At 45.9% G+C, this 27,759-nt stretch overlaps 1 protein-coding gene across 1 annotated transcript in view; it reads right to left on the reverse strand.

The window, feature by feature from the left end:
* The window catches only part of cntn5 (contactin 5), a 471,145-nt gene that overhangs the window by 117,362 nt on the left and 326,024 nt on the right, over window positions 1–27,759 (reverse strand). Inside the window, exons 15-17 of the mRNA XM_042296548.1 lie at window positions 22,192–22,350; window positions 13,554–13,703; window positions 10,335–10,405 (exon numbers count right to left, since the gene is read on the reverse strand). Coding sequence (XP_042152482.1) covers window positions 10,335–10,405; window positions 13,554–13,703; window positions 22,192–22,350 — 380 coding nt within the window. The remainder of the gene's footprint in view (window positions 1–10,334; window positions 10,406–13,553; window positions 13,704–22,191; window positions 22,351–27,759) is intronic.

Genomic DNA, 27,759 nt, shown 5'->3' on the forward strand with positions numbered 1-27,759 from the left:
AAAATGACTTCGTCAAAAGTAGACCACTATATAGTGAATAGGGTTCCATTTCAGACGCAGCCTATCTCTATCCCCACTACTCTTCAGATAGAGCCAAAGGTGCTCTCTCGGCTGACAAACATTCCACCCTAATATAGCGGTAACATGGAGGGAGATTGATGAAGGGAAAGCAGATGTTCCTAAACATCCCTGCATGGCTTTATGGGGGATTGGATAGAGAAAGTTAATAATCATTACTCCTCTCTATGGAGACGACGACCTCATAATCATTCATTCCGCTGCAGATAAGACATAAAACACAGGCACAACACACACTAACTAAAAACAAACAAAAACACAGGCACAACACACACTAACTAAAAACAAACAAAAACACAGGCACAACACACACTAACTAAAAACAAACAAAAACACAGGCACAACACACACTAACTAAAAACAAACAAAAACACAGGCACAACACACACTAACTAAAAACAAACAAAAACACAGGCACCACACACACCAACTAAAAACTAACAAAAACACAGGCACACAGGCACCACACTAACTAAAATCAAACAAAAACACAGGCACACAGGCACCACACACACTAACTAAAAACGAACAAAAACACAGGCACCACACACTAACTAAAATCAAACAAAAACACAGGCACCACACACTAACTAAAATCAAACAAAAACACAGGCACCACACACTAACTAAAATCAAACAAAAACACAGGCACACAGGCACAACACACACTAACTAAAAACGAACAAAAACACAGGCACCACACACACTAACTAAAATCAAACAAAAACACAGGCACACAGGCACCACACACACTAACTAAAAACGAACAAAAACACAGGCACCACACACTAACTAAAATCAAACAAAAACACAGGCACCACACACTAACTAAAATCAAACAAAAACACAGGCACCACACACTAACTAAAATCAAACAAAAACACAGGCACACAGGCACAACACACACTAACTAAAAACGAACAAAAACACAGGCACCACACACTAACTAAAATCAAACAAAAACACAGGCACAACACACACTAACTAAAAACGAACAAAAACACAGGCACCACACACACTAACTAAAATCAAACAAAAACACAGGCACACAGGCACCACACACACTAACTAAAAACGAACAAAACACAGGCACCACACACACTAACTAAAATCAAACAAAAACACAGGCACCACACACACTAACTAAAAACGAACAAAAACACAGGCACCACACACTAACTAAAATCAAACAAAAACACAGGCACCACACACACTAACTAAAAACAAACAAAAACACAGGCACCACACACTAACTAAAAACAAACAAAAACACAGGCACCACACACTAACTAAAATCAAACAAAAACACAGGCACCACACACTAACTAAAAACGAACAAAAACACAGGCACCACACACTAACTAAAATCAAACAAAAACACAGGCACCACACACTAACTAAAAACGAACAAAAACACAGGCACCACACACTAACTAAAAACAAACAAAAACACAGGCACAACACACACTAACTAAAAACGAACAAAAACACAGGCACCACACACACTAACTAAAATCAAACAAAAACACAGGCACCACACACTAACTAAAATCAAACAAAAACACAGGCACCACACACTAACTAAAATCAAACAAAAACACAGTCTGCAAACAACAATACAGTCAAACAGATGTCGACAAACATCTAACAGCTTCCAAATGTTGTCGTAACAAGTCCTCAGAAACATCACTAACTACAAGTCCTCAGAAACATCACTAACTACAAGTCCTCAGAAACATCACTAACTACAAGTCCTCAGAAACATCACTAACTACAAGTCCTCAGAAACATCACTAACTACAAGTCCTCAGAAACATCACTAACTACAAGTCCTCAGAAACATCACTAACTACAAGTCCTCAGAAACATCACTAACTACAAGTCCTCAGAAACATCACTAACTACAAGTCCTCAGAAACATCACTAACTACAAGTCCTCAGAAACATCACTAACTACAAGTCCTCAGAAACATCACTAACTACCACTTGATAGGACATAGTCTGTTCTGAGATGGTACTAAATACTACCATATCACTTTTCACTAAATAACAGCTGAATATCAACCCCAAATGGACTAATGTATTATCCAAATCCCTACTGACCATTACTTTGTAAACAACGAGGGGAAAAACAACTGTACATTGAACCATAGATGAATCTAATCAATGCTTTTCCAAAGCATTTAACATAGTAAAAGGAGGATATACCGTAGCAACTGTTTTCATATGCCATTAAGCCATACAGTATGGCAGAAGCATATATTATGTTGGATTGACATTCATATGCCATTAAGCCATACAGTATGGCAGAAGCATATATTATGTTGGATTGACATTCATATGCAATCTGTTGTGAGGTTATTCTTAGGTACTGTATGTTGCTGTGTCCTTGGGGATATCAGATCACCATGTTCTCCAATACAGTGTCATTACAGGATATCTTCCCTGGAGCAAGAAGCCTCATTCATAATGAGTGGGACTGACTATAAACGAATGCTCATTAACCACACATTACATAAGATCACATGTGTAGGAGGTACATACACTCCTTAGACACACTCATTCCTGACATGCTTAGGAACCAACACGCATCGTCCATCAACTACACTTAATGAAGTTGAAATATCTGACAAGAATTCCCCAGCAACGGTGAGAGGTACCTAATGAATGACACACAGAGCCCTTTACATGATTATCAGTCTCCAGTCCTCTCCATCACACTGGGGTTTCTGGACTGAAGTTTGACAGTGTAAATTCATCTGGGAGCAGCCAGAGCCAAAACTGTAATTTAGAGATATGGTGGTTCTGAGAGAATGCCGCTGACAACCGCGTTGGGACACTGAGGCAAATCATACTCTTATCAAACCACTTTTTTTCAATGTCTCAATAGACTTCAGAGTAGAGTAAAAAGTCAGCCTTCAAGATGTGAGTACCAGTAGCTTCAGGATGCGGGTACCAGTAACTTCAGAATGTGGGTACCAGTAGCTTCAGGATGCGGGTACCAGTAGCTTCAGGATGTGGGTACCAGTAACTTCAGAATGTGGGTACCAGTAGCTTCAGGATGCGGGTACCAGTAACTTCAGGATGCGGGTACCAGTAACTTCAGAATGTGGGTACCAGTAGCTTCAGGATGCGGGTACCAGTAACTTCAGGATGCGGGTACCAGTAGCTTCAGAATGTGGGTACCAGTAGCTTCAGGATGTGGGTACCAGTAACTTCAGAATGTGGGTACCAGTAGCTTCAGGATGCGGGTACCAGTAACTTCAGGATGCGGGTACCAGTAGCTTCAGAATGTGGGTACCAGTAGCTTCAGGATGCGGGTACCAGTAGCTTCAGGATGTGGGTACCAGTAACTTCAGAATGTGGGTACCAGTAACTTCAGGATGTGGGTACCAGTAGCTTCAGGATGCGGGTACCAGTAGCTTCAGGATGCGGGTACCAGTAGCTTCAGAATGTGGGTACCAGTAGCTTCAGAATGCGGGTACCAGTAGCTTCAGGATGCGGGTACCAGTAGCTTCAGGATGCGGGTACCAGTAGCTTCAGAATGTGGGTACCAGTAGCTTCAGGATGTGGGTACCAGTAACTTCAGAATGTGGGTACCAGTAGCCAGGATGCGGGTACCAGTAACTTCAGGATGCGGGTACCAGTAGCTTCAGAATGTGGGTACCAGTAGCTTCAGGATGCGGGTACCAGTAGCTTCAGGATGTGGGTACCAGTAACTTCAGAATGTGGGTACCAGTAACTTCAGGATGTGGGTACCAGTAGCTTCAGGATGCGGGTACCAGTAGCTTCAGGATGCGGGTACCAGTAGCTTCAGAATGTGGGTACCAGTAGCTTCAGAATGCGGGTACCAGTAGCTTCAGGATGCGGGTACCAGTAGCTTCAGAATGTGGGTACCAGTAGCTTCAGAATGTGGGTACCAGTAGCTTCAGGTACCAGTAGCTTCAGGATGCGGGTACCAGTAACTTCAGGAGAATGCTTGGGTACCAGTAGCTTCAGGATGCGGGTACCAGTACCAGTAGCTTCAGGATGCGGGTACCAGTAACTTCAGGATGCGGGTACCAGTAGCTTCAGAATGTGGGTACCAGTAGCTTCAGGATGCGGGTACCAGTAGCTTCAGGATGTGGGTACCAGTAACTTCAGAATGTGGGTACCAGTAACTTCAGGATGTGGGTACCAGTAACTTCAGAATGTGGGTACCAGTAGCTTCAGGATGCGGGTACCAGTAACTTCAGGATGCGGGTACCAGTAGTTTCAGAATGTGGGTACCAGTAGCTTCAGGATGCGGGTACCAGTAGCTTCAGGATGTGGGTACCAGTACTTCAGAATGTGGGTACCAGTAACTTCAGGATGTGGGTACCAGTAGCTTCAGGATGCGGGTACCAGTAGCTTCAGGATGCGGGTACCAGTAGCTTCAGAATGTGGGTACCAGTAGCTTCAGAATGCGGGTACCAGTAGCTTCAGGATGCGGGTACCAGTAGCTTCAGGATGCGGGTACCAGTAGCTTCAGAATGTGGGTACCAGTAGCTTCAGGATGTGGGTACCAGTAACTTCAGAATGTGGGTACCAGTAGCTTCAGGATGCGGGTACCAGTAACTTCAGGATGCGGGTACCAGTAGCTTCAGAATGTGGGTACCAGTAGCTTCAGGATGCGGGTACCAGTAGCTTCAGGATGTGGGTACCAGTAACTTCAGAATGTGGGTACCAGTAACTTCAGGATGTGGGTACCAGTAGCTTCAGGATGCGGGTACCAGTAGCTTCAGGATGCGGGTACCAGTAGCTTCAGAATGTGGGTACCAGTAGCTTCAGAATGCGGGTACCAGTAGCTTCAGGATGCGGGTACCAGTAGCTTCAGAATGTGGGTACCAGTAGCTTCAGAATGTGGGTACCAGTAGCTTCAGAATGCGGGTACCAGTAGCTTCAGGATGCGGGTACCAGTAACTTCAGGATGCGGGTACCAGTAGCTTCAGAATGTGGGTACCAGTCAGGAGCTTCAGAATGTGGGTACCAGTAGCTTCAGGATGCGGGTACCAGTAGCTTCAGGATGCGGGTACCAGTAGCTTCATGTGGGTACCAGTAGCTTCAGGATGCGGGTACCAGTAGCTTCAGGATGTGGGTACCAGTAACTTCAGAATGTGGGTACCAGTAACTTCAGGATGTGGGTACCAGTAGCTTCAGGATGCGGGTACCAGTAGCTTCAGGATGCGGGTACCAGTAGCTTCAGAATGTGGGTACCAGTAGCTTCAGAATACCAGTGGGTACCAGTAGCTTCAGAATGTGGGTACCAGTAGCTTCAGATGTGGGTACCAGTAGCTTCAGAATGCGGGTACCAGTAGCTTACCAGTAGCTTCAGGATGGGTACCATCTTAGGATATCAGGATGCGGGTACCAGTAGCTTCAGGATGTACCAGTAGCAGAATGCGGGTACCAGTAGCTTCAGGATGCGGGTACCAGTAGCTTCAGAATGTGGGTACCAGTAGCTTCAGACTGTGGGTACCAGTAGCTTCAGACTGTGGGTACCAGTAGCTTCAGATTGTGGGTATCTAGGATATAGGTATCAGTAGCTTTAGGATGTAGGCATCAGTAGCTTTAGGATGTAGGTATCAGTAGCTTCAAGATGTAGGTATGTATGTTTGCTTTCTTGTCACTTAGAGCCGTATTTGGACTTGAGACCTGTGCACTTAACTTACATTTATACCCCCTGTTAACATGAATTCATGATTTAGGTGAGTTGTACACACTTATCTCATCTCTCAATCAGGCACATGGGGTGATAGAGATAATCGCCTTACAGTGGATTGCGAAAGTATTCACCCCCTTGGCGTTTTTCCTATTTTGTTGCATTACAACCTGTAATTTAAATTGATTTCATGTAATGGACAAAAATGTCAAAATTGGTGAAGCATAACAAAAAAAATAGCTTTTTAATTTTTTTTTAAAATAAATAAAAGTGGTGCATGCATATCTGTTCACCCCCTTTGCCATGAAACCACTAAATAAGATCTGGTGCAACCAATTACCTTCAGAAGTCCCATTAGTTCAATAAAACTGATATTTTTGACCATCAAGGAAAATGCTATGTCTGGCACAAAACCAACACCTCTCATCACCCTGAGGACATCACCTGTTTTTCATTGACAGGGACTGGGAAACTGGTCAGAATTGAAGGGATGATGGATGTCGCTAAATACAGGGACATTCTTGATGGAAACCCATTTCAGTCTTCCAGAGTTTTGAGACTGGGACGGAGGTTCACCTTCCAGCAGGACAATGACCCTAAGCATACTGCAAAAGCAAAACTTGAGTGGTTTAAGCGGAAACATTTAAATGTCTTGGACTGGCCTAGTCAAAGCCCAGACCTCAAGCCAATTGAGAATCTGTGCTATGACTTAAAGATTGCTGTACACCAGCGGAACCCATCCAACTTGAAGGAGCTGGAGCAGTTTTGCCTTGAAGAAAGGGCAAAAAATCCCAGTGACTAGATGTGCCAAGCTTATAGAGACATACCCCACAAGACACTTGCAACTGTAATGGCTGAAAAGGGGTGGCTCTACAAAGTATTGACTTTGGGGGGGGTGAATAGTTCTGAGTGCTCAAGTTGTTTTTTTGTTGTCTTATTTCTTGTTTATTTGACAATAACAAATATTTAGCATCTTCAAAGTGGCATGTTGTGTAAATCACATGATACAACCCCCCAAAAATCAATTTCAATTCCAGGTTGTAAGGCAACAACATAGGAAAAATGTCATGGGGGTGAAAACTTTCGCAAGCCCCTGTAAATGAAGATGATACAGACTTACTGTATACTCAGATGGCCCCTTCCCGAATGTTGTGTTAAATGTTCTACCTCAAATCTTTCTTAGTGTCCAACAAGCTTTCTCTGCCCTTAACCTTGGTCTGAACACCTCCAAAACGAAGGTCATGTGGTGTGGTAAGAAGAATGCCCCTCTCCCCACAGGTGTGCTTACTACCTCTGAGGGTTCAGAGGTTGAGGTAGTTACCTAATACAAGTACTTGGGAGTATGCCAGGACGGTACACTGTCCTTCTCTCAGCACATATCAAAGCTGCAGGCTAAAGTTAAATCTAGACTTGGTTTCCTCTATCGTAATCACTCCTCTTTCACCCCAGCTGCCAAACTAACCCTGATTCAGATGACCATCCTACCCATGCTAGATTATGGAGATGTAATTTATAGACCGGCAGGTAAGGATGCTCTCGAGCGGCTAGATGCTCTTCACCATTCGGCCATCAGATTTGCCACCAGTGCTCCTTATAGGACACATCACTGCACTTAATAATGTTCTGTAAACTGGTCATCTCTGTATATCCGTCGCAAGACTCACTGGTTTATGCTTATTTATAAAACCCTCTTAGGCCTCACTCCCCCCTACCTGAGATATCTATTTGCAGCCCCCATCCCCAACATACAACCCCCGTTCTGCCAGTCACATTCTGTTAAAGGTCCCCAAAGCACACACATCCCTGGGTTGCTCCTCTTTTCAGTTCGCTTCAGGTAGCGACTGGAACGAGCTGCAACGAACACTCAAACTGGACCGTTTTATCTCAATTTGTTCATTCAAAGACTCAATTATGGACTCTTAATGACAGTTGTGGCTGCTTTGCGTGATATAATGTTGTCTCTACCTTCTTGCCCTTTGTGCTGTTGTCTGTACACAATAATGTTTGTACAATGTTGTGTTGCTACCATGTTGTGCTGCTGCCATGTTGTGTTGCTACCAAGTTGTTGCCATGTTGTGTTGCTGCCATGCTGTGTTGTTGTCTTAGGTCTCTCTTTATGTAGTGTTGTGTTTCTTGTTGTGATGTGTGTTTTGTCCTATATTTAATTTATGTTTAATCTCAGCCCCTGTACCCACAGGAGGCCTTTTGCCTTTTGGTAGGCCGTCATTGTAAATAAGAATTTATTCTTAACTGACTAGTTAAATAAAGGTTAAATATTTTTTTTTACAAATGAGCTAACTGTTTGCATATCCATTTTATAGGAATTCATAGAATATTTAAAAAAAAAATAGAACCTAGCATCTAATTTGAATCAAACTGTTTTCTAACAATGAAATAGGAATCCAAAGAAAGGGTAGAAAGCCTTCCACGGACCCCAACAACGAATACAAAGTACCAGTTCTCTAACAGGTCTAACAGTACGGAGGTGCTTCTTGGAGTATTGTTTCTTCATCCTGTATTCTCTGTGAAATGGTTTTTCCCTTCAGAGAAATGAGTCATTGAAGTTGTTAGGTACAGTTGAAGTCGGAAGATAACATACACCTAAGCAAAATATATTTAAACTCAGTTGTTCACAATTTTTGATATTTAATCCTAGTAGAAATTCCCTGTCTTAGATCAGTTAGGATCAGCACTTTATTTTAAGAATGTGAAATGTCAGAATATTAGTAAAGAGAATGATGTATTTAATCTTTTTATTGCTTTCATCACATTCCCAGTGGGTAAGAAGTTTACATACACTCAATTAAATTGTTTAACTTGGGTCAAACGTTTCGGGTAGCCTTCGACAAGCTTCCCACAATAAGTTGGGTAAATGTTGGCCCATTTCTCCTGACAGTGCTGGTGTAACTGAGTCAGGTTTGTAGGCCTTCTTGCTCGCACACGCTTTTTCAGTTCTGCCCACACATTTTCTATAGGCTTGAAGTCAGGGCTTTGTGATGTCCACTCCAATACCTTGACTTTGTTGTCCTTAACCATTTTGCTACAGCTTTGGAAGTGTGTTTGGGGTCATTGTCCATTGAAAGACCCATTTGTGACCCATTTGCAACCGAGCTTTAAATGTCTTGAGATGTTGCATCAATATATCCACATCATTTTCTTCCCTCATGATGCCATCTATTTTGTAAAGTGCCCCAGTCCCTCCTGCAGCAAAGCACCCCCACAACATGATGCTGCCGACCCCATGCTTCACGGTTAGAATGGTGTTATTCAGCTTGCAAGCCTCCCCTTTTAATTGTTTCATCAGACCAGAGGACATTTCTCCAAAAAGTACGATTTTTGTCCCCATGTGAAGTTGCAAACCGTAGTCTGGCTTTTTTATGGTGGTTTTGGAGCAGTGGCTTCTTCCTTGCTGAGAGGCCTTTCAGGTTACGTCGATATAGGACTTGTTTTACTGTGGATATAGATACTTTTATACTGGTCTCCTCCAGCATCTACACAAGGTTCTTTGCTGTTGTTCTGGGATTGATTTCCACTTTTCGCACCAAAGTACGTTCATCTCTAGGAGACAGAGCGCGTCTCCTTCCTGAGCGGTATGACCTCTGTGTCCCATGGTGTTTATACTTGCGTACTATTGTTTGTACAGATGAACGTGGTACCTTCAGGCGTTTGGAAATTGCTTCCAAGGAAGAACCAGACTTGTGGAGGTCTACAATTTTTTTCTGGGGTCTTGGCTGATTTCTTTTGATTTTCCCATGATGTCAAGCAAAGAGGCACTGCGTTTGAAGGTAGGCCTTGAAATACATCCACAGGTATACCTCTAAATGACTCAAATGATGTCAATTAGCCTAACAGAAGCTTCTAAAGCCATTACATCATTTTCTGGAATTTTCCAAGCTGTTTAAAGGCACAGTCAATTTAGTGTATGTGAACTTCTGACCCACTGGAATTGTGATATAATGAATTATAAACGAACTAATCTGTCTGAAAACAACGGTTGGAAAAATGACTTGTGTCATGCACAAAGTAGATGTCCTAACCGACTTGCCAAAACCATAGTTTGTTAAAAAGAAATGTGTGGAGTGGTGGAAAAACGAGTTTTAATGACTCCAACCTAAGTGTATATGAACTTCCGACATCAACTGTATACTGTATGTCCCATCCTACATTCTGTTATTACCATGTTCTGACCACTAGATGGTGCAGCTCCAGTTTTTATTTTTTTAGGTGTGCGGTGTGGGTTCCGTCGGTGGCTTTGGATTCCACATCTTACTCATTGTTAGACAACATTTTACTGTCAGATGTTGGGTACTTTATGTATTGGATATTATATGAACTAAATTAAAATGGCCAATTTGGGTGCAATCAATTAGCTTAATCTCAGAGATCAAATTATATTTCAATAAAATAATGTTGCAGGAATGCTTATCTGTTTCTAACTACAGAAATGATTTCAGAACAATTTGAGATGGTGGGTGTCATGGCTTGCTGAAATGTGTTTGCTAGGACAGTGTTGTTGTGGAGTGTGGTTAATGTTGGACAGGGTGGTTTAAGACTATGAGGTAAAACAGGCCTTTACCTCCCAGGAGATGACCAGTTCATGCCTGCGGCCGTTCCCTCCGCTGACGTTAGCTGGGACCACCGAGGGGACTGCAGGACAGAACAATAACACATATATTAATTATGCGAGAAATAGTGGTGTAAACGCCTTTATGAGCAAATATGAATATAATAACCATCAAAGCAAAGTAAACTTGGAGTCACGCGATGACATGGTGTGTGGTCCTCCTACTACGACACGGGAAACCATGCAGTTGATTAAGCTACACATGAAATAAGTTATGAAGAACTTCACAGGGTGGTGAAAGTTCACTGGGATCTTAATGCTCTGTTACAATAAATATCGAGGGTCTTATTCTGGTGACATGATCATCGATGCTTGAGTACCGTTTGACACACACAACAAAACCATAAATAACTATATGGGAGGTTAGACAAAAACAAAACAAAATTTGCAAACATTTCCACAAACATTTCCGCATTTCCACAATGCAAACAAACATGAATGACATCACACTTGCTCTGTTTTTGTCTAAGTATGTTTTTGTTTGTTCAAACAGGTGCCATTAATACAGGTAACGAGTGGAGGACAGAGGAGCCTCTTAAAGAAGAAGTTACAGGTCTGTGAGAGCCAGAAATCTTGCTTGTTTGTAGGTGACCAAATACTTATTTTCCACCATAATTTGCAAATAAATTCATTAAAAATCCTACAATGTGATTTTCTGGATTTTTTTTTCTTATTTTTTCTGTCATAGTTGAAGTGTACCTATGATGAAAATTACAGGCCTCTCTAATCTTGTTAAGTGGGAGAACTTGCACAATTGGTGGCTGACTAAATACTTTTTTGCCCCACTGTATATACAGCAGTATGTAGACATTCCTTCAAAATATACTATATATACAGCAGTATGTGGACACCACATCAAAATATACTATATACACAGCAGTATGTAGACACCCCTTCAACATACACTATATATACAGCAGTATGAGGACACCCCTTCATCCACTATATATACAGCAGTATGAGGACACCCCTTCATATACTATATATACAGCAGTATGAGGACACCCCTTCATATACTATATATACAGCAGTATGAGGACACCCCTTCATATACTATATACACAGCAGTATGAGGACACCCCTTCATATACTATATATACAGCAGTATGAGGACACCCCTTCATATACTATAAATACAGCATTTTTTTTTTTTTTTACCTACCTCATCCCCATACTGTTTATATTTATTTACTTTTCTGCTCTTTTGCACACCAATATCTCTACCTGTACATGACCATCTGATCATTTATCACTCCAGTGTTAATCTGTAAAATTGTAATTATTCGCCTACCTCCTCATGCCATTTGCACACAATGTATATAGACTCTCCTTTTTTCTACTGTGTTATTGACTTGTTAATTGTTTATTCCATGTGTAACTCTGTGTTGTCTGTTCACACTGCTATGCTTTATCTTGGTCAGGTCGCAGTTGCAAATGAGAACTTGTTCTCAACTAGCCTACCTGGTTAAATAAAGGTAAAATAAAAAATAAATAAAATGAGGACACCTCTTCATATACTATATATACAGCAGTATGAGGACACCTCTTCATATACTATATATACAGCAGTATGAGGACACCCCTTCACAATATACAGCAGTATGTGATCACCATTTCAAATGAGTAGATTTGGCTTTTTCAGGCACACCCATTGCTGACAGGTGTATCAAACCAAGCACACAGCCATGCCATAGACAAATATTGTCACTAGAATGGCCCGTACTGAAGTGCTGAGTGACTGTCAACGTTTCAAACAAGTCAAATTGACTTTCAACGCCACCTTTCCAACATGTTAGTTAGTCAAATTTCGCCCTGCTAGAGCTGCCCCCCATGCAACTGTAAGTGCTGTTATTGTGAAGTGGAAATGTCTTGGAGCAACAACGGCTCTGCCACGAAGTGGTAGGCTACAGAACGGGACCGCAGAGTGCCGAAGCGCATACCGTAAAAAGCGTCTGTCCTCGGTTGTAACACTCCCTACCGAGTTCCAAACTGCCTCTGGAAGCAAAGTCAGCACAATAACTGTTTCTCGGAGCTTCATGAAATGGGTTTCCATGTTCAAGCTTTAGCACACAAGCCTACGATCAGCATGTGCAATGCCAACTATCGGCTGGAGTGGTGTAAAGCTCGCCGCCATTGGAGCAGTGGAAACGCGTTCTCTGGAGTGATGAACCACACTTCATAAACTGACAGTCCGACGGATGAATCTGGGTTTCATGCATAGGGCCAACTGTAAAGTTTGGTGGAGGAAGAATAATGTCTGGGGCTGTTTTTCATGGTTCGGGATAGGCCCCTTAGTTCCAGTGAAGGGAAATCTTCACACGACAGCAATAAATTAAATGTATTTAAAAATCCCTTTTTATATCAGCCGATGTCACAACATGCTATACAGAAACCCAGCCTAAAACCCAAAACAGCAAGCAATGCAATGACCTTCTAGACAATTCTGTGCTTCCAACTTTGTGCAACAGCTTGGGGAAGTCCTTTTCCTGTTTCCACATGACAATGCCCCCAGGGCACAAGGCGAGGTCCATACAGAAATGGTTTGTCCAGATCAGTGTGGAAGAACTTGACTGGCCTGCACAGAGCCCTGAACTCAACCCCATCGAACACATTTGGGATGAATTGGAAAGCTGACTGCGAGCCAGGCCTAATCGCCCAACATCAGTGCCCGACCTCACTAAAATGCTCTTGTGGCTGAATGGAAGTCCCCTCAGCAATGTTGCAACATCTAGTGGAAAGGAGGCTGTTATAGCAGCAAAAGTGGGACCAGCTCCATATTAATGCCCATGGTTTTGGAATGAATTGTATGTAGTGTAGTCATGTAGTCTATATTCTATATTGTTGTCAATATGGATGTAGCCTTCTTTAAGGGGATCATTAGGATACCGTTTAGAGTAAGGGTAGCCTAGTGGTTAGAGCGCTGGACTAGTAACCGGAAGGTTGCAAGTTCAAACCCCTGAGCCGACAAGGTACAAATCTGTCGTTCTACCCCTGAACAGGCAGTTAACCCACTGTTCCTAGGCCGTCATTGAAAATAAGAATTTGTTCTTAACTTGCCTGGTTAAATAAAGGTAACATTTTTTTTTTAAAGAAGGTTGTTTTAGTGGGAGTTAACTTCTTCTTTGGTAAGTAGGAAACACACACACACGGACACACAGACTGAGGAGTTACCTGCTTCTTTAGTCCGGACCCCTCTGGATGGGGCACTGGGGTCTCCTGTCCCGATAGCATTACTGGCCACCACCCTGAACTCATAGTCCACCCAGGGGTTGAGCTCCACAGCCATGGCTGACTCCATGTCCCCTGTCACTGGCTCTGGGTCTGGAGAGGACAGAGGGAGAGGGGAGATATAGATATAGAGATATATATATATATATATATATATATATATATATATATATATATATACACAGAATAGATATATATACAGAATAGATATAGATATACATATACAGAATAGATATAGATATACAGAATAGATATACATATACAGAATAGATATACATATACAGAATAGATATAGATATACAAAATAGATATAGATATAGAAATACAGAATAGATATAGATATACAGAATAGATATACATATACAGAATAGATATAGATATACAGAATAGATATACATATACAGAATAGATATACATATACATATACAGAATAGATATACATATACAGAATAGATATACATATACAGAATAGATATACATATACAGAATAGATATACATATACAGAATAGATATAGATAATATATATATATATAGAAATACAGAATAGATATAGATATACAGAATAGATATAGATATAGAGAATAGATATAGAAATACAGAATAGATATAGATATACAGAATAGATATAGATATAGATATAGAGAATAGATATAGATATAGAGAATAGATATACATATACAGAATAGATATAGATATACAGAATATATATAGATATAGAAATACAGAATAGATATAGATATACAGAATAGATATAGATATATAGAGAATAGATATAGATATAGATATACAGAATAGATATAGATATACAGAATAGATATACAGATACAGTTTACATACACCTTAGACAAATACATTTAAACTCAGTTGTTCACAATTCCTGATATTTAATCCTAGCAAAAATTCACTGTTTTAGGTCAGGTAGGATTTATTTAGGATTTACCACTTTATTTTAAGAATGTGAAATGTCAGAATAATAGTAGAGAGAATGATTTATTTCAGCTTTTATTGCTTTCATCACATTCCCAGTGGGTCAGAAGTTTACATTCACTCAATTAGTATTTGGTAGCATTTCCTTTAAATAGTTTAACTTGGGTCAAATGTTTCAGTTAGCCTTCCACAAGCTTCCCACAACAAGTTGGGTGAATTTTGGCCCATTTCTCCTGACAGAGCTGGTGTAACTGAGTCAGGTTTGTAGGCCTTCTTGCTTGCACACGCTTTTTCAGTTCTGCCCACACATTTTCTACAGGATTGAAGTCAGGGTTTTGTGATGGCCACTCCAATACCTTGAATGTGTTGTCCTTAAGCCATTTTGCCACAACTTTGGAAGTGTGCTTGGGGTCATTGTCCATTTGGAAAATCCATTTGCATCAAGCTTTAAATTCCTGACTGATGTCTTGAGATGTTGCTTCAATATATCCACATAATTTTCTTCCCTCATGATGCCATCTATTTTGCAAAGTGTCCCAGTCCCTCCTGAAGCAAAGCACCCCCACAACATGATGCTGCCGCCCCCATGCTTCACGGTTGGGATGGTGTTATTCGGCTTGCAAGCCTCCCCCTTTTATTTGTTTCAACAGACCAGAGGACATTTCTCCAAAAAGTACGAGCTTTGTCTATTCCCCCTCAGGAAACTGAAAATATTTGGCATGGGTCCTCAGATCCTCAAAAGGTTCCACAGCAGCACCATCGAGAGCATCCTGACTGGTTACATCACTGCCTGGTATGCTCGGCCTCCGACCGCAAGGCACTACAGAGGGTAGTGCGAACGGCCAGTACATACAGCCAAGCTTCCTGCCATCCAGAACCTCTATACCAGGCGATGTCAGAGGAAGGCCCTAAAAATTGGAAAAGACTCCAGCCACCCAAGTCATAGACTGTTCTCTCTGCTACAGCATGGCAAGTGGTACCAGAGCACCAAGTCTAGGTCCAATAGGCTTCTAAACAGCTTCGACCCCCAAGCCATAAGACTCCTGAACATCTAGTCAAATGGCTACCCAGACTATTTGCAGTACCCCCCCACCCCCTCGTCACACCACTGCTACTCTCTGTTGTCATCTATGTCACTTTAATAACTCTACCTACATGTACATACAACTCTATTCAACATCAAGTAACTGACACAAGCAGTAAAATTAGATTTAAAAACATTTTTGCAATTTGTTCCAGTCTTTGGCAGCAGAGAAGTGGAAGGAAAGGCAGCCAAAGGAAGTGTTGGCATTGGGGATGACCAGTGAAATATACCTGCTGGAGCGCGTGCTACGGGTGGGTGTTGCTATGGTGACCACTGAGCTGAGATAAGGCGGGGCTTTACCTAGCATAGACGTACAGATGACCTGGAGTCAGTGGGTTTGGCGACGAATATGTAGTGAGGGCCAGCCAACGAGAGCATACAGGTTGCAGTGGTGGGTAGTATATGGGGCTTTGGTGACAAAATGGATGAAACTGTGATAGACTACATCCAGTTTGCTGAGTAGAGTGTTGGAGGCTATTTTGTAAATTACATCGCCGAAGTCAAGGATCGGTAGGATAGTCAGTTTTACAAGGGTATGTTTGGCAGCATGAGTGAAGGAGGCTTTGTTGCGAAATAGGAAGCCAATTCTAGATTTAATTTTGGATTGGAGATGCTTAATGTGAGTCTGGAAGGAGAGTTTACAGTCTAACCAGACACCTAGGTATTTGTAGTTCTCCACATATTCTAAGTCAGAACAGTCCAGAGTAGTGATACTCATTCGGCGGGAGGGTGCGGGTAGCAATCGGTTGAAGAGCATGCACTTAAAAGCAGTTGGTGGCAACGGAAGGAGTGTTGTATGGCATTGAAGCTTGTTACGACAGTGTCCAAAGAAGGGCCAGATGTATGCAGAATGGTGTCATCTGCGTAGAGATGGATCAGAGAATCACCAGCAGCAAGAGCGACATTTTTATTTATTTTACCTTTATCTAACTAGGCAAGTCAGTTAAGAACAAATTCTTATTTTCAATGACGGCCTGTTCAGGGGCAGAATGACAGATTTGTACCTTGTCAGCTCGGGGGTTTGAACTTGCAACCTTCCGGTTACTAGTCCAACGCTCTAACCACCAGGCTACCCTGCTGACATCATTACTATATACAGAGAAAATAATCGGCCCGAGAATTGAACCCTGTGGCACCCCATAGAGACTGCCAGAGGTCTGAAACGGGAACTCCGATTTGACACACTGAACTCAATCTGAGAAGTAGTTGGTGAACCAGACGAGGCAGTCATTTGAGAAGTCAAGGCTATTGAGTCTGCCAATAAGAATGCGGTGATTGACAGAGTCGAAAGCCTTGGCCAGGTCGATGAAGATGGCTGCACAGTACTGTCTTTTATCGATGGTAGTTATGATATCGCTTAGGACCTTGAGCGTGGCTGAGCTGCACCCGTGACCAGCTCGGAAACCAGATTGCATGGTGGAGAAGGTATGGTGGGATTCGAAATAGTTGGTGATCTGTTTGTTTGCATTCCAATCCTTGGGGATCTCAGACGATACTAAAGAGAAGTTGAACAGACTGGTAATAGGGGTTGAAACAATTTTAGTGGATAATTTTAGAAAGAGAGGGTCCAGATTGTCTAGCCAAGCTGATATGTAGGGATCCAGATTTTGTAGCTCTTTCAGAACATCAGTTGTCTGGATTTGGGTGAAGGAGAAGCAGGGGGGTGCTTGGGCAAGTTGCTGCAGGGGTTGCTGAGATGTTGGCCAGGGTAGAGGTAGCCAGGTGGAAAGCATAGCCAGCCGTAGAAAAATGCTTATTGAAATGAGCGATTATTGTAGATTTATCGGTGGAGAAATGTTTCCTATCCTCAGTGCAGTGGGCAGCTGGGAGGAGGTGCTCTTATTCTCCATGGACTTTACAGTGTCCCAATGCTTTTTGGAATTAGTGCTACAGGGTGCACATTTCTGTTTGAAAAAGCTAGCCTAAGCTTTCCTAACTGACTGAGTATATTGGTTCCTGACTTCCCTGAACAGTTGCATATCGCGGGGGCAATTTGATGCTAATGCAGAATGCCACAGGATGTTTTTGTGCTGGTTAAGGGCAGTCAAGTCTGGATTGAGCCAAGGACAGATTCCTTAGTTCTACATTTTTTTAAATGGGGCATGCTTATTTAAGATGGTGAGGAAAACACTTTTAAAGAGCAACCAGGCATCCTCTACTGATGGGATGAGGTCAGGATTGGTTGTTCAGGATGATATCCAAGAGGGTGCCCATGGTTACGGATTTAGGGTTGTACCTGGTTGGTTCCTTGATCATTTGTGTGAGATTGAGGGCATCTAGCTTAATATATCTTATTAAGTCTCCCATTCCCCATGTCTTCAGATCACTGCCCAGAACTACTGTCTCTGTGTTCTTATCATTAACACCAGGGCACTCTGTCAAGCTGACTGCTCTTCAAACACATGCTGTTAACTCTGTTTGAAGGAAGAAGTACAGTGTGTCCCAAATGGCATCCTATCACCCATAAAGTACACTGCTTTAAAACCAGAACCCTAAGGGTCTGGTCAAACGTTGTGCAGTATATTAGGGAATAGGGTTCCGTGTGTAATTCAACCCTACAGCTAGCTTAAAGCTCTCTTTCCCTGTGTGCTAATCTTAACAAGTTCACCACTTTCCACATGCATCACTGGGACTAATTGTCTTCCCTTCAAATAGGGTGCTATAGGGCTCTAGTCTAAAGTAGTGCACTACGTAGGGAATAGGGTGCTATAGGGCTCTAGTCTAAAGTTGTGCACTACGTAGGGAATAGGGTGCTATAGGGCTCTAGTCTAAAGTAGTGCACTACGTAGGGAATAGGGTGCTATAGGGCTCTAGTCTAAAGTAGTGCACTACGTAGAGAATAGGGTGCTATAGGGCTCTAGTCTAAAGTAGTGCACTACGTAGAGAATAGGGTGCAATAGGGCTCTAGTCTAAAGTAGTGCACTATGTAGGGAATAGGGTGCTATAGGGCTCTAGTCTAAAGTAGTGCACTACGTAGAGAATAGGGTGCTATAGGGCTCTAGTCTAAAGTAGTGCACTATGTAGGGAATAGGGTGCCATTTGGGCGACAACCATTGTGAATCATTCTACATCTATGGACATGATTCATTATGGAGCTCTAAACTTTTCTATTATTCGTATCCTCTGTACGCACACAGCAGCAGTGGAACAGATTACACCTACTGAGTCGGCAGTCTTCCTCTGACATTAACAGATCATTATAGATGGGTATTACTGTCAAGATACGGGGAAATGAAGCCATTTAAATGGTAAAAGCTCAGTAAAAATCCTGTGGTTTTCTCACTGCCACCTCAGGAATTAGCTTTGACCTTAAAAGATACAGGTTCATTTTCTGTTAACCTTTTGACATAATTCTGAGTGTAATTTAAACCACTGACATTTCATTTTGAGCTGAACATACTTTTTTATTAAGTTCTGTTGAACAACAGCCAAGTTTTAAACAGAACATAAGAGTTAGAATGAATAAATAACAGTTCAACTAGATTCAGGGTGGCCCTGCCTGGAGACTAGCTGTAGATTCAGGGTGGCCCTGCCTGGAGACTAGCTGTAGATTCAGGGTGGCCCTGCCTGGAGACTAGCTGTAGATTCAGGGTGGCCCTGCCTGGAGACTAGCTGTAGATTCAGGGTGGCCCTGCCTGAGACTAGCTGTAGATTCAGGGTGGCCCTGCCTGGAGACTAGCTGTAGATTCAGGGTGGCCCTGCCTGAGACTAGCTGTAGATTCAGGGTGGCCCTGCCTGAGACTAGCTGTAGATTCAGGGTGGCCCTGCCTGGAGACTAGCTGTAGATTCAGGGTGGCCCTGCCTGGAGACTAGCTGTAGATTCAGGGTGGCCCTGCCTGGAGACTAGCTGTAGATTCAGGGTGGCCCTGCCTGAGACTAGCTGTAGATTCAGGGTGGCCCTGCCTGGAGACTAGCTGTAGATTCAGGGTGGCCCTGCCTGGAGACTAGCTGTAGATTCAGGGTGGCCCTGACTGGAGACTAGCTGTAGATTCAGGGTGGCCCTGACTGGAGACTAGCTGTAGATTCAGGGTGGCCCTGCCTGAGACTAGCTGTAGATTCAGGGTGGCCCTGACTGGAGACTAGCTGTAGATTCAGGGTGGCCCTGACTGGAGACTAGCTGTAGATTCAGGGTGGCCCTGCCTGGAGACTAGCTGTAGATTCAGGGTGGCCCTGCCTGGAGACTAGCTGTAGATTCAGGGTGGCCCTGCCTGGAGACTAGCTGTAGATTCAGGGTGGCCCTGCCTGAGACTAGCTGTAGATTCAGGGTGGCCCTGGAGACTAGCTGTAGATTCAGGGTGGCCCTGCCTGAGACTAGCTGTAGATTCAGGGTGGCCCTGACTGGAGACTAGCTGTAGATTCAGGGTGGCCCTGCCTGGAGACTAGCTGTAGATTCAGGGTGGCCCTGACTGGAGACTAGCTGTAGATTCAGGGTGGCCCTGCCTGGAGACTAGCTGTAGATTCAGGGTGGCCCTGACTGGAGACTAGCTGTAGATTCAGGGTGGCCCTGCCTGGAGACTAGCTGTAGATTCAGGGTGGCCCCCTGGAGACTAGCTGTAGATTCAGGGTGGCCCTGCCTGGAGACTAGCTGTAGATTCAGGGGTGGCCCTGGGAGACTAGCTGTAGATTCAGGGTGGCCCTGCCTGAGACTAGCTGTAGATTCAGGGTGGCCCTGACTGGAGACTAGCTGTAGATTCAGGGTGGCCCTGACTGGAGACTAGCTGTAGATTCAGGGTGGCCCTGCCTGGAGACTAGCTGTAGATTCAGGGTGGCCCTGACTGGAGACTAGCTGTAGATTCAGGGTGGCCCTGACTGGAGACTAGCTGTAGATTCAGGGTGGCCCTGCCTGAGACTAGCTGTAGATTCAGGGTGGCCCTGCCTGGAGACTAGCTGTAGATTCAGGGTGGCCCTGCCTGGGAGACTAGCTGTAGATTCAGGGTGGCCCTGCCTGGAGACTAGCTGTAGATTCAGGGTGGCCCTGCCTGGAGACTAGCTGTAGATTCAGGGTGGCCCTGCCTGGAGACTAGCTGTAGATTCAGGGTGGCCCTGACTGGAGACTAGCTGTAGATTCAGGGTGGCCCTGCCTGGAGACTAGCTGTAGATTCAGGGTGGCCCTGACTGGAGACTAGCTGTAGATTCAGGGTGGCCCTGACTGGAGACTAGCTGTAGATTCAGGGTGGCCCTGCCTGGAGACTAGCTGTAGATTCAGGGTGGCCCTGCCTGGAGACTAGCTGTAGATTCAGGGTGGCCCTGTCTGGAGACTAGCTGTAGATTCAGGGTGGCCCTGCCTGGAGACTAGCTGTAGATTCAGGGTGGCCCTGACTGGAGACTAGCTGTAGATTCAGGTTGGCCCTGCCTGGAGACTAGCTGTAGATTCAGGGTGGCCCTGCCTGAGACTAGCTGTAGATTCAGGGTGGCCCTGACTGGAGACTAGCTGTAGATTCAGGGTGGCCCTGACTGGAGACTAGCTGTAGATTCAGGGTGGCCCTGACTGGAGACTAGCTGTAGATTCAGGGTGGCCCTGCCTGGAGACTAGCTGTAGATTCAGGGTGGCCCTGCCTGGAGACTAGCTGTAGATTCAAGACTAGCTGTAGATTCAGGGTGGCCCTGCCTGGGGACTAGCTGTAGATTCAGGGTGGCCCTGCCTGGAGACTAGCTGTAGATTCAGGGTGGCCCTGCCTGGAGACTAGCTGTAGATTCAGGGTGGCCCTGACTGGAGACTAGCTGTAGATTCAGGGTGGCCCTGACTCGAGACTAGCTGTAGATTCAGGGTGGCCCTGACTGGAGACTAGCTGTAGATTCAGGGTGGCCCTGTCTGGAGACTAGCTGTAGATTCAGGGTGGCCCTGCCTGGAGACTAGCTGTAGATTCAGGGTGGCCCTGCCTGGAGACTAGCTGTAGATTCAGGGTGGCCCTGCCTGGAGACTAGCTGTAGATTCAGGGTGGCCCTGCCTGGAGACTAGCTGTAGATTCAGGGTGGCCCTGCCTGGAGACTAGCTGTAGATTCAGGGTGGCCCTGCCTGGAGACTAGCTGTAGATTCAGGGTGGCCCTGACTGGAGACTAGCTGTAGATTCAGGGTGGCCCTGACTGGAGACTAGCTGTAGATTCAGGGTGGCCCTGACTGGAGACTAGCTGTAGATTCAGGGTGGCCCTGTCTGGAGACTAGCTGTAGATTCAGGGTGGCCCTGCCTGGAGACTAGCTGTAGATTCAGGGTGGCCCTGCCTGGAGACTAGCTGTAGATTCAGGGTGGCCCTGCCTGGAGACTAGCTGTAGATTAAGGGTGGCCCTGCCTGGAGACTAGCTGTAGATTCAGGGTGGCCCTGCCTGGAGACTAGCTGTAGATTAAGGGTGGCCCTGACTGGAGACTAGCTGTAGATTCAGGGTGGCCCTGCCTGGAGACTAGCTGTAGATTCAGGATTCACCCTCAGTCTGCAGCTAGTCTCCAGTCAGGGCCACCCTGAATCTGCAGCTAGTCTCCAGTCAGGGTCACCCTGAATCTACAGTTGGAGGCAATAGATCCTCTATGCAACTTAACATCTCTGGCGTAAAACAAACAGGACAGCAGCCATACCTGTTCTGAGGGTCTGCCAGCCCAGGGAGAAGGGGCTCCGGGCCTGGAGATTGTAGCTGCTGATGGGGCTGTGGTTGTCCACCCCTCCACTCCAAGACAGGGTGGCTGTAGTGTCCTTGATCTCCTCTACTATCACCACACCAGGGGGTCCTGGGGGGCCTAGAGGGAGATTTAGAGAGACAAAGAGAGACAGAGACAGAGACAGAGAGAGAGAGAGAGAGAGAGTGAGTGAGGGGAAGAGAGAGAGTGGGGAAGAGAGAGAGAGAGAGAGAGTGAGTGAGTGAGTGAGTGAGTGAGTGAGTGAGTGAGTGAGTGAGTGAGTGAGTGAGTGAGTGAGTGAGGGGAAGAGAGAGAGAGGGGAAGAGAGAGAGGGGAAGAGAGAGAGGGGAAAGAGAGAGAGGGGGAGAGAGAGAGAGAGAGAGAGAGAGAGAGAGAGTGATTGAGTGAGGGGAAGAGAGAGATGGGAAGAAAGAGAGGGGAGAGAGAGAGAGAGAGAGAGAGAGAGAGTGAGTGAGTGGAAGAGAGGGAGAGGGGAAGAGAGAGAGAGGAGAAGAGAGAGAGAGGGGGAGTGTGAGGGGAAGACAGAGAGAGGGGAAGACAGAGAGACAGAGAGAGAGAGAGAGAGAGAGAGAGAGAGAAAGAGAAAGAGAGAGAGGGTTCTGTCCTAAAGCAGTGTACTTAGGGGAATAAATTGTTAATTCGGACACACAGATTCAATCCCAAAATGAAAACAGCTTGATCAATGATGCACAGCTTCACTTGTCATCACTTGTCATTTAGCAGACACTCTCATCCAGAGCAATTTACAGGAGCAAACAGGTTAGGTGTCTTGCTCAAGAGCACATCAACCTATTTTTCACCTAGTCGGCTTGAGGATTTAAACCAGCAACCTTTCTGTTACAGGACCAACCCACGATCCACCCACAGACAGAGTGAAGGAGAGAACAGGAGGACCTGTGAGAACAGCTGGTGCTGTCCAATGAAAACCAAAAGGTTGAGTGTTCCACAGAAGGGACCATTAAAGGGTCGGTTTAAAAGGTACATTTGCATTCCGAGGAGGGATATTAATATGCATTCTGTGTCGCCATGAGAACCAGCCGGTGTGATTCTGAAGTCTATTGAGAGGAGAGCCGTGTGTGTCGTGGTGGGTTTAATAAGTAGATTGAATGGTGGAGAATATATCATCGAGGATTCAGATTCTGGATTTAGAGTAGCTCAGGCAGTACAACCCATCTCATCATCCAATACCATGACCCCCCCCCACCGACCACACACACACACACACACACACACACACACACACACACACACCTCCTCCATCCCTCCTCATCCTCATCCTTCAATATGAAAGGGGATTTTCAGCGTCATGCCAATGCCCTGTCTAGAGCTCAAAGCCGACAGCCCTCCAAGGGTGTTGTAGCAAGGGGCAACCAGTGATCTGTATCACAGCCCTCCATAGCAAGGTGGCAACCAGTGATCTGTATCACAGCCCTCCATCGCAAGGTGGCAACCAGTGATCTGTATCACAGCCCTCCATGGGTGTTGTAGCAAGGTGCAACCAGTGATCCGTATCACAGCCCTCCATAGGTGTTGTAGCAAGGTGCAGCCAGTGATCCGGCAGCCCTCCCAGTGAACCAGTGATCTGTATCACAGCCCTCCATGTTGTAGCAAGGGGCAACCAGTGATCTGTATCACAGCCCTCCATCGCAAGGGGCAACCAGTGATCCGTATCACAGCCCTCCATAGCAAGGGGGCAACCAGTGATCCGTATCACAGCCCTCCATCGCAAGGGGCAACCAGTGATCCGTATCACAGCCCTCCATAGCAAGGGGCAACCAGTGATCTGTATCACAGCCCTCCATAGCAAGGGGCAACCAGTGATCTGTATCACAGCCCTCCATAGCAAGGGCAACCAGTGATCCGTATCACAGCCCTCCATAGCAAGGGGCAACCAGTGATCCGTATCACAGCCCTCCATCAGCAAGGGGGCAACCAGTGATCCGTATCACAGCCCTCCATAGCAAGGGGGCAACCAGTGATCTGTATCACAGCCCTCCATAGCAAGGGGCAACCAGTGATCTGTATCACAGCCCTCCATAGCAAGGGGGCAACCAGTGATCTGTATCACAGCCCTCCATCGCAAGGGGCAACCAGTGATCTGTATCACAGCCCTCCATAGCAAGGTGGCAACCAGTGATCCAAATCACAGCCCTCCATCGCAAGGTGGCAACCAGTGATCCGTATCACAGCCCTCCATCGCAAGGGGGCAACCAGTGATCTGTATCACAGCCCTCCATAGCAAGGGGCAACCAGTGATCCGTATCACAGGCAAGGGGGCAACCAGTGATCCGTATCACAGCCCTCCATCGCAAGGGGGCAACCAGTGATCTGTATCACAGCCCTCCATAGCAAGGGGGCAACCAGTGATCTGTATCACAGCCCTCCATCGCAAGGTGGCAACCAGTGATCCAAATCACAGCCCTCCATAGCAAGGGGGCAACCAGTGATTTGTATCACAGCCCTCCATAGCAAGGGGGCAACCAGTGATCCGTATCACAGCCCTCCATAGTAAGGGGGCAACCAGTGATCTGTATCACAGCCCTCCATCGCAAGGGGGCAACCAGTGATCCGTATCACAGCCCTCCATCGCAAGGGGGCAACCAGTGATCCGTATCACAGCCCTCCATCGCAAGGGGGCAACCAGTGATCTGTATCACAGCCCTCCATAGCAAGGGGGCAACCAGTGATCTGTATCACAGCCCTCCATCGCAAGGGGCAACCAGTGATCCAAATCACAGCCCTCCATAGCAAGGGGGCAACCAGTGATTTGTATCACAGCCCTCCATAGCAAGGGGGCAACCAGTGATCGGTATCACAGCCCTCCATAGTAAGGGGGCAACCAGTGATCTGTATCACAGCCCTCCATAGCAAGGGGGCAACCAGTGATCTGTATCACAGCCCTCCATAGCAAGGGGGCAACCAGTGATCCAAATCACAGCCCTCCATAGCAAGGGGGCAAACAGTGATCGGTATCACAGCCCTCCATAGCAAGGTGGCAAACAGTGATCTGTATCACAGCCCTCCATAGCAAGGGGGCAACCAGTGATCCGTATCACAGCCCTCCATAGCAAGGGGGCAACCAGTGATCTGTATCTCAGCCCTCTGTGCGTGTTGTAGCAAGGGGCAACCAGTGATCCGTATCACAGCCCTCCATAGCAAGGGGGCAACCAGTGATCTGTATCACAGCCCTCCATAGCAAGGGGGAAACCAGTGATCCATATCACAGCCCTCCATAGCAAGGGGGCAACCAGTGATCTGTATCACAGCCCTCCATAGCAAGGGGGCAACCAGTGATCTGTATCAGAGCCCTCCATAGCAAGGGGGCAACCAGTGATCCGTATCACAGCCCTCCATAGCAAGGTGGCAAACAGTGATCTGTATCACAGCCCTCCATAGCAAGGGGGCAACCAGTGATCCGTATCACAGCCCTCCATAGCAAGGGGGCAACCAGTGATCTGTATCACAGCCCTCCGTGCGTGTTGTAGCAAGGGGCAACCAGTGATCCGTATCACAGCCCTCCATAGCAAGGGGGCAACCAGTGATCTGTATCACAGCCCTCCATAGCAAGGGGGCAACCAGTGATCTGTATCACAGCCCTCCATAGCAAGGGGGCAACCAGTGATCTGTATCACAGCCCTCCATAGCAAGGGGGCAACCAGTGATCTGTATCACAGCCCTCCATAGCAAGGGGGCAACCAGTGATCTGTATCACAGCCCTCCATAGCAAGGGGCAACCAGTGATCTGTATCACAGCCCTCCATAGCAAGGGGGCAACCAGTGATCTGTATCACAGTCCTCCATAGCAAGGGGGCAACCAGTGATCTGTATCACAGCCCTCCATAGCAAGGGGCAACCAGTGATCTGTATCACAGCCCTCCATAGCGTGGAAACCAGTGATCCGTATCACAGGCCTCCATATTAAGGGGGCAACCAGTGATCCGAATCACAGCCCTCCATAGCAAGGGGGCAACCAGTGATCCGTATCACAGCCCTCCATAGCAAGGGGGCAACCAGTGATCCGAATCACAGCCCTCCATAGCAAGGGGGCAACCAGTGATCTGAATCACAGCCCTCCATAGCAAGGGGGCAACCAGTGATCTGTATCACAGGCCTCCACAGCGAGGGGGCAACCAGTGATCCGAATCACAGCCCTCCATAGCAAGGGGGCAACCAGTGATCTGTATCACAGCCCTCCGTGGGTGTTGTAGCAAGGGGGCAACCAGTGATCTGTATCACAACCCTCCATAGCAAGGGGGCAACCACTGATCCAAATCACAGCCCTCCATAGCAAGGGGGCAACCAGTGATCCGTATCACAGCCCTCCATAGCAAGGGGGCAACCAGTGATCTGTATCACAGCCCTCCATAGCAAGGGCAACCAGTGATCTGTATCACAGCCCTCCATAGCAAGGGGGCAACCAGTGATCCTTATCACAGCCCTCCATAGCAAGGGGGCAACCAGTGATCCGTATCACAGCCCTCCATAGCAAGGGGGAAAACAGTGATCTGTATCACAGCCCTCCATAGCAAAGGGGGCAACCAGTGATCTGTATCACAGCCCTCCATAGCAAGGGGGCAACTAGTGATCCGTATCACAGCCCTCCATAGCAAGGGGGCAACCAGTGATCCGAATCACAGCCCTCCATAGCAAGGGGGCAACCAGTGATCCATATCACAGCCCTCCATAGCAAGGGGGCAACCAGTGATCTGTATCACAGCCCTCCATAGCAAAGGGGCAACCAGTGATCTGTTTCACAGCCCTCCATAGCAAGGGGGCAACCAGTGATCTGTATCACAGCCCTCCATAGCAAGGGGGCAACCAGTGATCTGTATCACAGCCCTCCATAGCAAGGGGGCAACTAGTGATTGTATCACAGCCCTCCATAGCAAGGGGCAACCAGTGATCCGTATCACAGCCCTCCATAGCAGTGGGACAACCAGTGATCCGTATCACAGCCCTCCATAGCAAGGGGGCAACCAGTGATCTGTATCACAGCCCTCCATAGCAAGGGGGCAACCAGTGATCTGTATCACAGCCCTCCATAGCAAGGGGGCAATCAGTGATCCGTATCACAGCCCTTCATAGCAAGGGGGCAACCAGTGATCCGTATCACAGCCCTCCGTGGGTGTTGTAGCAAGGGGGCAACCAGTGAAGGGTTGAGTGATAATATCAGGAGGAGGGTTGAAGGTGTCCCCTAACCACAGATCTAGGTTGCATCCCAAACGACACCCTAATAGTGCACTACTTTTGACCAGGGCTCATAGGGCTCTGTTAAAAAGTAACACACTAAATAGGGAATAGGGTGCCATCAGTCCATTTCCCACCTCAACCATTAGAAGATGAAACGACATGTCTTGTCCGTTCACCCTCTGAACGACACACAGACACAATCCATGTCTCAGTTGTCTCAAGGCCTAAATATCCTTATTTAACCAGTCATCCTCCTCTTCAGCTACACTGATTAAAGTGGATTTAACAAGTGACATCAATAAGAGATCATAACTTTCA

The sequence above is a fragment of the Oncorhynchus tshawytscha genome, linkage group LG13 (assembly GCF_018296145.1).
Source record: "Oncorhynchus tshawytscha isolate Ot180627B linkage group LG13, Otsh_v2.0, whole genome shotgun sequence".
Lineage (NCBI taxonomy): Eukaryota > Metazoa > Chordata > Actinopteri > Salmoniformes > Salmonidae > Oncorhynchus > Oncorhynchus tshawytscha.